At 39.8% G+C, this 13,877-nt stretch overlaps 1 protein-coding gene across 1 annotated transcript in view; it reads left to right on the top strand.

The window, feature by feature from the left end:
* Positions 1-13,877, top strand: part of SLC35D1 (solute carrier family 35 member D1) — a 54,099-nt gene that overhangs the window by 30,990 nt on the left and 9,232 nt on the right. Inside the window, exons 10-11 of the mRNA XM_079913419.1 lie at positions 192-270; positions 4,103-4,185. Of these exons, the coding sequence (XP_079769545.1) occupies positions 192-270; positions 4,103-4,185 (162 nt within the window). The remainder of the gene's footprint in view (positions 1-191; positions 271-4,102; positions 4,186-13,877) is intronic.

Here is a 13,877-nt window from a genome sequence, read left to right as displayed (position 1 = left end):
TTCTCTTTAATGAAATTTAAAAAAAATCTGAAGCTGCAGTATAAGCAGCAGTGAAGTAGGGAAAGCTCACAGTCAGTCAGTGACTAGTAGAATGTACTGGCATGGCCAACACTGTTTCTCTTGGCTACAGGTTATTATAAAATCAGCAGTTGAATCTTACTTATAAGATACCTTTTCCTTCTTTTTTCCAGATTTATCTTGATGTATGCCACAGTACTCTGCACTCAGTATAATTCTGCTCTTACAACTACAATAGTTGGCTGTATTAAGGTGAGTTGAAAAAATACTGTTCTCTTTTGGGTGCCTTCTTTATTTGAAAAGTGTTCCTCTAAAATAAGTCTGGCTGTGGCCTTAAGCCCCATCATTCTTATTTCCTCATGTGTTGCCTTGGTAGTTTGACGACTTGTGGGGTGGTTTCTAGAACAATCCTTAAGAACTCAGGGAAAGCATCATCTCTACTTCCAGGCAACTTAGGTCTGAGGAGTATGGGAAAAGGAGAATGTGTCATCTCAGAGCAGAGGAAGGAGAGTCAGCCCTGTTTCTCACAGAGCAGATGACTAGCTTGGTTCTGATAGGTTTGTCCCTTTAACTCCCAATGAGAATTGTTCTCTGCCTCGCTGAGTTCTGGCTGTTCTGTAGGAAAAGGATGCCTGCCAAAAGCTAATCCAGGGAGTTTTCCTAAGCGTGAGCCAAACCTTAAATGGCCCACTTTTAAAAGCTGTGTCTGACATTTCCAGTGATGTCATTTCCTCCTGATCCATTTTATTTGAGGGAGGCTCATTTGTCTTCAGCCAGGAGAGCCAAGCTGACTTGAATATTGAGCTGCAGTTAGTGACTTGAAGCCTGAGGCCTCTTTCATCTGACTTTGTGATTCTGGTGCTTTAAGATCGAAGAGGCCACAGCATCCCTGAATTCCAAAAGAATTAATGAGGTAGGCTTGCTTTCTAAGAAAAGCAAGATAGAGGTAGGTCCTGGATCATTTGGAGGAAAGAGTGCAGTTGCCCTTGGAACTTACTTTCTGGTGCCCCATTTGTCAATAGCGAGGGAAGGGGTTGCAGAGGCAAAGTTTGTACTGTTCTGCTATGTTTCCCTTTACACCCCCAGTGGAGTTGTGTCTGCCTGACCTCATTTTAGAAACTAGATTTGGGTTAAAACTTCAGAAGGTCTGTGTCTTCAAATCATGGATTTGGAGTGTTTGGTGTGAATAGAATTCTAAATTAAACTATAACAAGTAGTTGTGTGACTTCCCGTGAAAGCTAGAGATAGGCATTCAAAGGCCTGGCCTGGCTGAGACAGTTTCAGCCCCCAAATTAGCTCTCAGCCCTGTTTCGGTTTTTGTAAAGTGAGTGCTTCAAGAGCAAAGTAGATGACTTGCCTTTTCAGAATAAAAACAGTAAGAACATGAGAGACAGAACAGTTGGTGCCATGTTTTTAACCAAGAAGGATGGTGAGGGAAAGTTATTTAGCAGATAACTAAACCTATTTGCTTAGAATTTCTTAGTGTACGTTCTTTTATCATTATTAGCATGGGGTACAAATACAGTCATGCTCTCATTAACATAAAGTCCAGTACTTTTCTTTTGATATTTCTTCCTTCCCACAGAACTGTATGAACTTAGTCCAAAGGGAGCAGTTTTACTTCCAAACTCTAGAGGGAGGGGAAAAAATGGATTATCTGATTATAGTTGACCCTTAAACAATGCAGGTTTAAACTGCTCTGGTCCACTTAATACTCGGATTTTTTTCAGTAGTAAATATTACAGTACTACACCATCTGTGGTTGTTGAATCCACAGATGCTGAATCACAGGTAAGGAGGGCCATCCATAAGTTACAGTCGGATTTTCCACTCACCCCTAACCCCTGCTTTGTTCAAGGGTCAGCTGTGGTTTATAATTGCTGTTGCTTCTCACGGCCATGTGGTTCTGCTATTAAAGGATGTCTTACACCTTCAGACAGATGGGAGTACCCTGATGTCCTTGCTGGTTTGGAGTGTTTCAGGCCACAGTGGCGCTTCTTTCATTAGCCTCCCAGTTACAACCCTTGTAGCTCAGTTACTGTTACAGCAGGCTTCAAGCTTCCTTCTGTGCTTGAGGATCCTAACCCCATAAACCCTTGGGTCAGCATTCCTTGTTTCTCCTGAGTGTGGTGGGAAAATTACTTAGGAGAGCTAGTTAAACACGGAAATTCCTAGGCTCACCTCAGATGTATTGAATCAGAATCTCTAAAGTAGGACGTGGAAATCATCAGGGTTTCCAGCTGAGTCTCCGGTATGCTAAAGGCTGAGATTGCGGTCTTAGTTTTGAGCTACCAGCGCAGACTCTTCTGTGCTTCCTGGTAAGTTCTACTTTGGGAACATGAGTGTCTTTTCTGATAGAAAACCTTGGTTAGGATACGCTAATATATACTTTAAGTTTTTCTAACTTCTGGGGCTTCCCTGATGGTCCAGTGGCTAAGACTCCGCACTCCCAATGCAGGGGGCCCGGGTTCGATCCCTGGTCAGGGAACTAGATCCCATATGCCACAACTAAAGATACCGCATGCCAAAACTAAGACCTGGCGCAGCCAAATAAATAAATAAATATTAAAAAAAAAAAGTTTTTCTAACTTCTGACTGATTTTGAGCAACAAGCGTTGAGTTCTCTGTCCTTTCCCTTTCTGAAGTTTCTTGGGCAGTTTATGCAAATTAATCTCTCTTTTCCCTGGATCTCTGTATTCCAAGAGGTCCTGTTACACATTTTCCCAAGTTGCCTACCAACCTTGTTTCCTGTTACATGGTATTTAATTTTATTTTTTTCCTCTCAAATAATAAGAAAATCTGCTCTAAAATAACTTTCTGTCTCCATCCTTAGACCTAGAAGAGGCTGACATAATTTTGAATGCTCTCTCAAAGCGTACTCTATTAAAAAAATAATTTTGAAGTTTGTTTTTGGCTTCTTAAAAACACTGTGGCACTATACTTTCTGCTTCACAGGTCTAATCGGAGAGAGCCCAGGTACTAAAAATATTTGTGACATTTACCGTTTCTGGCAGTTGTAATAGCACAGAGGGAGGCAGTGACTTAATGTGAAAGAAGAGAGGTTAGGGAAGAACTGAATAAGAGATGAAACTTTGGAAAACTTTTTTTTTTTTTTTTTTTTTTTGTGGTACGCGGCCTCTTACTGTTGTGGCCTCTCCCGTTTGGAGCACAGGCTCCGGACGCGCAGGCTCAGCAGCCATGGCTCACGGGCCCAGCCGCTCCACGGTATGTGGGATCTTCCCAGACCGGGGCACGAACCCGTGTCCCCTGCATCAGCAGGCGGACTCTCAACCACTGCGCCACCAGGGAAGCCCTGGAAAACTTTATATCACCTTTACGGTCTGAAGATAATTAAAAGGGAGCCAGACGCTTTCACTGCCCGGGGCCCAGTTCTATCCCTGGTCTAAGAACTAAGATCTCACAAGCCAAAAAGGGAGTGAGATAAGCAGAAGATGTTTACATCTGGGAGTTTAAGGGAGCTGGGAGAGGTGATTTTAGGTACGCTACTTTGAGATGACTTCCCCTGTGGTTTTTTAAGGTGCCAAGGAAGATTGCTCTAGAAACAGTCTTTGAGTTGGTAAATTCCCCACCATCCCTTTTTTCCTTTTCAAGAAAGAGGGAAAGATGCTTGCATGTAAGCAGATTTTCCTTCTTCACTCTCCCCTGGCAAGTCAACTGCTACCTCTACGGGAGGAAAAAAGCACTCTTCTCTGAGATTGCTAAACGTGCCTTGGTGTTTTCTGCCCCTAGTAATAGCAGTGCTTTTCTATCTAGATTGATAATGTCAGCGCGTGCCACAGGGCAGGGAAAGTTTGATAATCTTTTTAGTATTCTTCAGTATCGGTGAAAGCATTTAGCTTTCAGAGAGAGACTGGGAAGAGACTGATGTCATTGTTTTTTAATTAGTTAATGTTCATGCTCATACTACACTCATTTTAGGGTTGTTGGGTTTTTGTTATTTTCTGTTTATTTGTTTTCGTATTTTAAGGATATATGTTTGGGTCTTTGTATGGATGAGTTTATATGAATATTGAAAAAGTTCAGTTAAACCTATGAAACAGTATATTGCCATTTTTCTTTTTAGAATATATTAATAACTTATATCGGAATGGTCTTTGGTGGAGATTACATTTTCACATGGACAAACTTCATTGGCTTAAATATCAGGTAAGTAAAAATATTTAACTGTAACCACTTTGATGAGTGGATTTGGATTTCAAATAGTCACAGTAAGCTTAGACTGTTTCACAGAAAATTTGTTCATTTATTATTAGACAAACATTTATGGAGTGCCTGCAATGTACTATATATATTTTTTTTTACTAAAAAAAATTTTTATTGGAGTATAATTGCTTTACAATGTTGTGTTAGTTTCTGCTGTACAGTGAAATGAATCAGCTATATGTATACGTATATCCCCTCCCTCCCACCCCACCCCATCTAGGTCGTCACAGAGCACCAAGCTGAGCTTCCTGTGCTTTATAGCATGTTCCCACTAGCTATCTGTTTTACCTACGGTAGTGTTTATATGTCAATCCTAATCTCCCAGTTTGTCCCACCCTTCCTTCCCCCCCACCCCCACCCCATTGTGTCCACATGTCCCTTCTCTACGTCTCTATTCCTGCCCTGAAAATAGGTTCATCTGTACCATTTTTCTAGATTCTGCATATATGCGTTAATATACAATATTTGTTTTTCTCTTTCTGACTTACTTCACTCTGTATGACAGACTCTAGGACCATCCACATCTCTACAAATGACCCAGTTTCGTTCCTTTTTATGGCTGAGTAATATTCCATTGTATATATGTACCACATCTTCTTTATCCATTCATCTGTCATTGGACATTTAGGTTGTTTTATCCATTCATCTGTCATTGGACATTTAGGTTGTTTCCATGAACTGGCTATTGTAAATAGTGCTGCAGTGAACATTGGGGTACGTGTGTCCTTTTGAATTATGGTTTTCTCAGGGTATATGCCTAGTAGTGGGATTGCTGGGTTACATAGCAGTTCTATTTTTAGCTTTTTAAGGAATCTCCATACTGGTCTCCATAGTGGCTATGTCAATTTACATTCCCACCAACAATGCAGGAGGGTTCCCTTTTCTCCACACCCTCTCCAGCATTTATTGTTTGTAGATTTTTTGATGATGGCCATTCTGACTGGTGTGAGGTGATACCTCATTGTAGTTTTGATTTGCATTTCTCTAATAATTAGTGATGTTGAACATCTTTTCATGTGCCTCTTGGCCATCTGTATGTCTTCTTCGGTGAAATGTCTATTAGGGCTTCCACCCATTATTTTGATTGGCTTGTTTGTTTTCTTGATATTGAGCTGCATGAGCTGTTTGTATATTTTGGAGATTAATCCTTTGTCTGTTGTTTCATTTGCAAATATTTTCTCCCACTCTGAGGGTTGTCTTTTCATCTTGTTTATGGTTTCCTTTGCTGTGCAAAAGCTTTGAAGTTTCATTAGGTTCCATTTGTTTATTTTTGTTTTTATTTTCATTACTCTAGGAGGTGGGTCAAAAAAGGTCTTGCTGTGGTTTATGTCAAAGAGTGTTTTTCCTGTGTTTTCCTCTAAGAGTTTTATAGTGTCTAGTCTTACATTTAGGTCTTTAATCCATTTTGAGTTTATTTTTGTGTATGGTGTTAGGGAGTGTTCTAATTTCATTCTTTTACATGTAGCTGTCCAGTTTTCCCAGCACCACTTATTGAAGAGGCTGTCTTTAAACTATACATTTCACGTCTTTCAATAATGCTTTTTAAGAAAAGGGAGACAGTGGTTCCATATTTTATCCACAGTTTTTGGGGAGTCTTTTCTAGAAGTTGAACCCCTTTTATTTAGCCTTCAGAGAATAATCCTTTATTTATTGTGCTAGATGTCAATGCAGTGTTCTCAAGAAAATTCCAGGCTAAAGAATACCAGCTCTGTTAGAGTTGCTTTATATGTGTCTAACCTTGGACATCTCACTGCATTTCTTTAGACTTTATCTTCAACAGTGATGAGGGTGACTTGCATGAAAGATCTTTTTCAGTTTGAGAATTTTGAATTTCATGCTTTTAAACACTATTTTTATGCTTTAAAATTCTCAAATTTTAGAGACCTCTGTCCTGAACTCAGACTTTTATATGTAGTAGCCCGCTTGACATCTCTGGCTGACATGTCAAAAACTGAACTCCTTTATTTTCTCCAAAGTCTCTTCCACCTCCACAGCCTCTGCATCTCAGCTGATGGAGCCTCCATCCTTCTAGCCTCTCAGTTCAAAAGCCTTGGAGTCATCCTTGACTCTTCGTCTTATACCCAGTATCCAGTTTGTTAGCAAATTCTGTTGGTTCTGCCTTCAGAATGTCACTTTTCACCATCTGCATAACTTCCATCATCTAAGCTACCAACATCTTTTGCCTAGATTACTGCCTAGTCTTCTGTACTTGTATCACTGGTTTAACTCATCCCCCACCCCTAGTCAGTTCTCAAGAGTTGACAGTATATTCCTTGTAAAAGGTAAGTCAGAACATGTCACTCTTCTTTTTACTCCCCTTCCCCCATGTCTTTCCAGGTCCCAAAGTCCTGACAAGGCCCTACAAGATCTATCCCCTTCTTGTCCTCCAAGTTCAACTCTTGCTTCTCTTCTCCCTCACCTCACTTCATCTACACAGACCTCCTTGCTGTTTCTTTAGAATACAGGGCATGCTCGCTCTTTAGGTGCTTGGACAGGATATTTCCTCTACCTGGAACATTATACTGCCAGATACTTTGCGTGGCTAATTCCTTTATGCCTATAAATTTTTGCTCAAATGTTACCTATTCAAGGAGGTCTGTCCCGACCACCTTATTTAAAATTGCAGCCTGCTCTCCCTCTTCTGATACTCCCAAACCCTCTTATTCTACTTTTCTATTTATATTTATATATATTACCTATTTTCTATCTCCCCTGCTATAATGTAAGTTCTGTGAAGGTATGGATCTCTGCCTGTATTCTTCACTCACGTTTCCCAAGCTCCTAGAGTGAATCCTGGTCGTTGCTTAATAAATATTTGCTTGATCGGATTGCTGTATATTGCTGTATGGATTGGTAAAAGAACACTTTGGAAACTATAAAGCTCTTTTCTAGAATATGGTAGTATCTTTTTTTTTAATTTGCAAGAAAGTATATAACTTCTCTTGAGCTTTTATTTCTTCAAATGTAAACAAATGATAGTACCTATTCTACCTTTCTTATGAATCAATATGAGAATTTAATATTCCATACTAATATTATTAATAGGTTAGTAATTCATTGTTTCCCCTTCCCTGACATTTATTTGCCACTATTGTTGTTTGCCTTTTAGAGGAAAAATCATTTTTTATTTGTGGGGTAGGAGTTGGTGAGATGATGGGTATGTAAGTATACCTGAGGATTGCATATTATAGAAGGAAGATGAGTAGCTGAGTCTCAGATCTTGGTCAGAGTCACAATTCTGATGCTTGCTACCTGTGTGATTTTGAATGAGTTGTTTATCTTTTCTGAGCTTCAGTTTTCTTACGTGTTTGGGATAGAAATACCTATCTCTTTAGAGTTGTTGGAATGAAATAATCCAGTGAATGTAAAGTACCTGATTCATCGCTTCACATCTATGCTTAGTAAATATCAGTCTCTTTCATTAATAGCTGTGAAGAAGGGCCAGGCTGTAAGGATCAACATGGTGAACCAGTTTTGACTTTGGATGTGGCCTGAGTTTCCTTCATTGCTAAAAATCTAGATTAAAGAATCATTATGACATGTTATAGACCCGATTCAGAGATGCCTTGATTTTCTTTTTGTCCCCTTTAAATGAGAACTCGATAGTCAAAATGAAGTAAAAGCTGCTCTTTGCATTTTCAGATATCTGCAGTTCAAATCTCTTATAGTATCTTATAAGAAATATTAGGTTTTTGGTTTTTTTTTTCACGTTTCAGGCTACTTAAAAAAAACTTTGAAGTGCCTGAGTATGCTGGAATGTTACAACGTATGTCAGCCTAACATACGTAACATCTTGAAAATTCTTCTTTTCTTTTTGTGTTTAAGTAGTTAAACACAAAATTTCTTTTTGTGTTTAAACACAAAAAGAAATTAAGGAATTTCTTTTTGTGTTTAAGTAGTGCATTATAGTTCTGGTTAAACAGTACTGTTTTGCTAGCAAGGTTAGTTGATAATGATGTCATTGGTACTCTTCCCCTCTGTAGTATTTTTAATAATTCCTAATTGCTTTCACATTTTATTGTAATAAATTTTACATGCCGTATCTCTTCTTTTTTTTTTTTTTTTGTGGTACGCAGGCCTCTCACCGTTGTGGCCTCTCCCGTTGCGGAGCACAGGCTCCGGACGCACAGGCTCAGCGGCCATGGCTCACAGGCCCAGCCACTCTGTGGCATGTGGGATCTTCCCGGACTGGGGCACGAACCCGTGTCCCCTGCATCGGCAGGCGGACTCTCAACCATTGCGCCACCAGGGAAGCCCTACATGCCGTATCTCTTTAATCTCTGTTTCATTATAAGATTAAGGACAATAAGTGGTATACTTAGTCACCAGTCAGCGTTCAAATTATTTGCAGAGTTGGGATTAAAATCCAGGTGACCTTCTGTTTCAAATACTCTTTCCACTACAACATGCTTTACAGCATTTGTAAAGGAAAGTATATGTTGCCTTTTTTTCTTTCACTTTTTCTCTTTAAAATGAAAATTATGGTTTTATTGGTTTTTTTGACTTATCTTCCACTAGTTAATAAGCAGACTCATAGGTTGTGAATATTACTTCTTTTTTAAATGTGAAAACCAAACTTAAATTGGCTACTTAATAGATTTCACTTTGATTGGACATGGTGTCAGTCCATCCTTGGCTGATTGCACTTTGAAGGAAATCACTAATTAAACTGTACTCTTAAAGGATTCTCTGATTAAACTCAGATGCATCTAGCTCCCCTTCACCCTGCCTGGTTTCTTTGCTGTTTTAAGGAAAGTTTAAATAGCCCCCTCTGATATGATTCAATTCCAGGAAGCAGGAGGTTTGCATTGCTAGCTTCTCAGGCTCCATTCAAATTTGATACTGTGATTTATGAAGGCTTTTTTTTTTTCTTTTTTCAGTAGGGCTCTGTGGAGAGCCTGGCTGTCTCTAACTCCCCTAAGTGCCTTTTTCCAGTGGCCAATTAGTACATGTTCACCCAAGCCCAAAAAAGCAACAGAGCAAGTGGGGAACGAATAGTGAAGGGTGGTGACAGAACACGCTTCTGTACTTTCATCAGAGGTTGGGCTCTGGCCCGTGGCTTTGGCCCGAGTAATGTATCCTCTCCAGATAATGATACCATCATCCGCATAACTGCCCGGGCTAGAATTTGTAGAATCTCTGGAGCTTATCTTTATCTGTGATTCTTTTTTTCCCCTTCCATTAAAAAAAAAAAAAATTAACATATGATTTAAATACAGTAAAATGTCCCCCTTTTCCTGTGCAGTTCTGCAAGTTTTGACAAATGCATACAGTTATGTAACCAACTATTACAGTTATGTAACCACCATATTCAAGGTATAAAATAATTGTATTACCCCCCAAAATCTCCCTATGTCCCTTTGCATTGAGCCTCTCTCCCCTTACAAAGATCTGTTTTCTATCCATATGGTGTCCAGAATGTCATATAATGATACATAATGTTATGTAGCTCTTGGTCTGACTTCTTTTGCTTAACATACTGCATGTGAGATTCCATGTTGCATTTGAGATTCTGTGGTGTGCATGTATCAGTAGTTTGTACCATTTTACTGCTGAGTAGTATTCCATTATGGATACATCACAGTTTGTTTATGCATTCATCAACTGAAAGTTATTTGCCTAGTTATCAGTTTTTAGGTGTTTTGTGTTAGCTGCTAAAACATCTGTTTAAAAGTTGTGTATGAACATAAGTTTTCATTTCACTTGGGTAAATACTTAGGAGTGGAATTTCTGGGCCGTATGGTAAGTGTATATTTAACTTTGTTAGAAGTTGCCAAACTATTTTCGAAAGTGTCTGTACCATTTTGTGTAACCCCCAGCCGTGTATGAGAGTTCTAATTGTTCCGCATCCTGGCCCTTGGTATCATCAGTTTGTCTTTGTTTTTCAAATTCTAGACATTCTAATAGATCTGTAGTGGTGTCTCATTGTGGTTTTAATTTCCCTAATGATTAATGATGTTGAGCATCTTTTCATGTGCTTATTTGCCATCTGTATGTATTCTTTGGTAAAATGGCTATTCAAATATTTTGCTCATTTCAAAAACTTGAGTTGTTTTCTTAATGAGTTTTGAGAGTTCCTTATATCGGTATATTGTGGATACATGTCCTTTATCAGATGTGTGATTTGCAAGTAGTTTTTCTCAGTCATGGCTTGCTTTTCATTTTCTTAATCTCTTTTGAAGAGCAAAATTTAAAATTTTTCATGAGGTTTAATTTACCAGTTCTTTTTTCTTTTATGGGTTGTGCTTTCAGTGCTGTGTCTAAGAAATCTCTGCCTAACCCAAGGTCACGAAGATTTTCTCTTATATTTTCTTCTAGAAGTTTTACAGTTTTAGGTTTTATAGTTAGGTATATAGCCTGTTTTGTAATAATTTTTATATGTGGTATGAGGTCTGGATGAAGATTCTTTTTCCTGTGTATGTGTTTTTTTTAATATAGATATCCAATTGTTCCAGTACCTTTTGTTGAAAATACTGTCCTTTGTTGAATTGCCTAATTCTTCATAACACTCTTTTGAAGTTCTTTTATTATCACTCTTTTATAAATGAGGAGGCTGAGGCTTAGAAAGTTTGAGTTGAATGGATTCTGAAGACATGCATTGAGCCTGTTTCTGTGTGCCAGGCATCGTGCTCCAGAGAGACATGGTGCATTCACTCTTAGCTCTGCCAAGGTCACATAGCTAGTAAGTCATTAAAGGATTTTAACCCAGATGGGTTGGACTCCAGAGTCCAAGTTCTCACCCCTTAATGAATTATCATTCAGTAAATGACTGATTAGTTGTAATGTAACCTAAGTAAACCATATGTAGCCATTGTTACCTTAGATTCTCAGCTATTTGAGGGTAGAAACCACTTGTCTTATTTATAGTTGTGTCAGTATTTATCAGTTCCTGGTCCATAATAGGCATCCAACCAGTAATAATAATAACAAAATACCAGACAGTATTTTTTATGCTTAGGCATTGCCCCAAGTACTCCATACTTAATCTTTAAAACAGCCCTCTGAGACAGATGCTGTGTATATTCCATTTCATAGTGGGGCTGAGAAACTTGCCACATACTACCCAGCTGGTAAATATTCAATCCTTGATTGCCTTCCACATTTTCTTAACTGCAATCTAGTAAATAGTGAATAGATGAATGAATTTATTTTCATATCCCTTCAGGATATGTCATCATACTGGTTATATAACTCTAAGTCAGCCTCCTTTTGTGTAACACAACCCATTTTACTGTAGCTTCTGACACCAAACTAGAGTCTATGCAGTCTTTGGGGTGGGCCATGGTGCAGCTCAGAGTCTAGCTCCAGAGTTAGGTTCTGAGGTCTTTGGTCTAGCTATCTCTGCCCAGCGCCTGAATCTACAATTCGTTCACTGTGGACTCCTTTGCCTGTTTCCTTAAAAGGATGTGTTGCTTCCTAGTTCCAGACTTCTCCTCCTGAATAATTCCATCCTAGCAGACTCTCTTCTGGTTCTAGGCTTCTCCTGAAGTAAGGACATGAGCTTTCCCTTTACTTAGTAGTTCTCTCATTTGGAGAGAGAGAGGACATGTTTTGTATTATCAGTTGGTTGCTGCTGCTATAACAGTTACCAGGCTTTTTAGAGTTAAATAACTGGCATCTCACTAGAATAACTTGGACTTTTAAATAGGATGTAGGGAGGTTAGCTAGCCCTTGGTTATAGTATAATTCCTTACAGAAGAGCACTGAAATAGAATATAGCCAAAAAATGTGTGTTTTGTTATGGGTACTGCTGCTAGCTATTTATATATAGTTCACTTTTCATGACCTCAGTTTTCATGTGCTCAGTTTTTAAGCTAGAGTTGTCTATCCTAGTTCTGCCACTAAACTTCTCTGATTCACCCTGAGGAAGTCCTGTGAAACTGTGTCATGTGGTCATTAGGTCTAAAGTTATTTTGCAGAAGACTAATGACATTTGAAGGAACTTCTTCCAGGTGTAGGAAACACATAAAATATATTATCTTTTTAAAAGTTCTGATGGGAGTCCTCTACCCACATTTTAAGGTGTTTTAAGAGGCAGAAAAGAAAAAGGAATAGAAGTAGGGGAGGAAATGATGGAAATGCTTGAGTAGTTTGGACTCAGCCCCGAGTTGGAGATTAGTATCAAAGATGCCATACTGATTTCTTGAGGGAAGAGCAGGTGGAAAGGTCCTGAAGTGGGAGTGTGCCTGGTGTGTTCAAGAACCAGCAAGGAGGCCAGTGTGGCAGGTGGGAGTGGAGTGCCTGAAATGAGATGGGGCCGTAGAGGTAATGGGGTGGGGGCAGATTAGGGACAACTTTTTTTTTTTTTTTTTGTGGTACGCGGGCCTCTCACTGTTACAGTGGTGGCCTCTCCCGTTGCGGAGCACAGGCTCTGGACGTGCAGGCTCAGCGACCATGGCTCACGGGTCCAGCCGCTCCAGCGGCACGTGGGATCCTCCCGGACCGGGGCACGAACCCGTGTCCCCTGCATCGGCAGGCGGACTCTCAACCACTGTGCCACCAGAGAAGCCCCCTAGGGACAACTTTTAAGAGATAGGAAGAGAGTTGGAGGATTTTGAATAGAGGAGTGACATGATCTGATTTAATTTTAATAGGACCACCCTGGCTACTGTGATGAGACCAAAGGAGGGGAAGTGTGAAATGTTTATATTAATAGTAATGGCTTTCATTTATATAGGAATCACGTAGCATTTATAATAACATTAGGCATTTATATGGCATTAATAACAGCAATGCCGAGGCCCTTTCAATACATTCCCTCAAAAGAGCTTTCAACAGCTGTCATCACTCGAAGGTCACAAAGTATCTATCCAGACTGGCACCAGTAATAAAGGTTGTGGTAGTCTCAGGAACTGAAATCACACAGAGTTGCTTGGGAGATTTCATAGTGGAAAGGATTCTTAGGCCAGGACTTGACCAGTGGGTAGGATTTGGAGAGGTGAGAAAGAGAAGGGTGGGTATTCCAGCCATGCAGTACTGCGTGAGCAGAAGTGTGGGGCTGGAAAGGCAGATGTTGGGTGGAGGCTGGGGAGGTGCTGGTAGGAACTCCAGTACAGCTAGAGCAAGACGTATTTCACAAGGGTGAAACAGGCCTCCCTCAGTATTTCCGGGGGATTGGTTCCAGGACCTGCCGTGGATGCCGAAATCTGCAGATGCTCAAGTCCCATGGTCAGCCCTCTGTATCTGTGGGTTCTATATCCGCAGGTACCGAGGGCTGACTGTGCTAGAGAAGTAGGTTGGTGCCCGAGTGCAGAGTGCCTTGAATGTCTCATAATGGGAAGGATGAATACCCAGCTAGGAAAATACTCTGAGAGTTACTAATACACTACAGATGGTAGAGGTTAGGTCAAGTCTTGCTTACTCATAATACAATTAAGGCCTAATTGGGATGACAAAACCAGGAAGATTTTACTATACTTAGGACTCCTTGACTTTCTGGATGAATAAATTGCTGTGCAGCCACAGAGATGGGGGAGAAGCGACAACTGCCAAAACCCCTTTCTTTTTGCGTTTGGCAGTATTAGTCCCTGGTATGCCTTAGCATTTTGACTCTTACCCCTATTGGATGTCTACTGTATGCTGATTAACCTTTTGAAAATGATCTGTTGTCCTATTAAGTCTATAGTTTAGTTATA

This window comes from Stenella coeruleoalba, assembly GCF_951394435.1.
Source record: "Stenella coeruleoalba genome assembly, chromosome: 1".
Classification (NCBI taxonomy): domain Eukaryota; kingdom Metazoa; phylum Chordata; class Mammalia; order Artiodactyla; family Delphinidae; genus Stenella; species Stenella coeruleoalba.
This window is presented reverse-complemented; position numbering and strand designations above follow the sequence as displayed.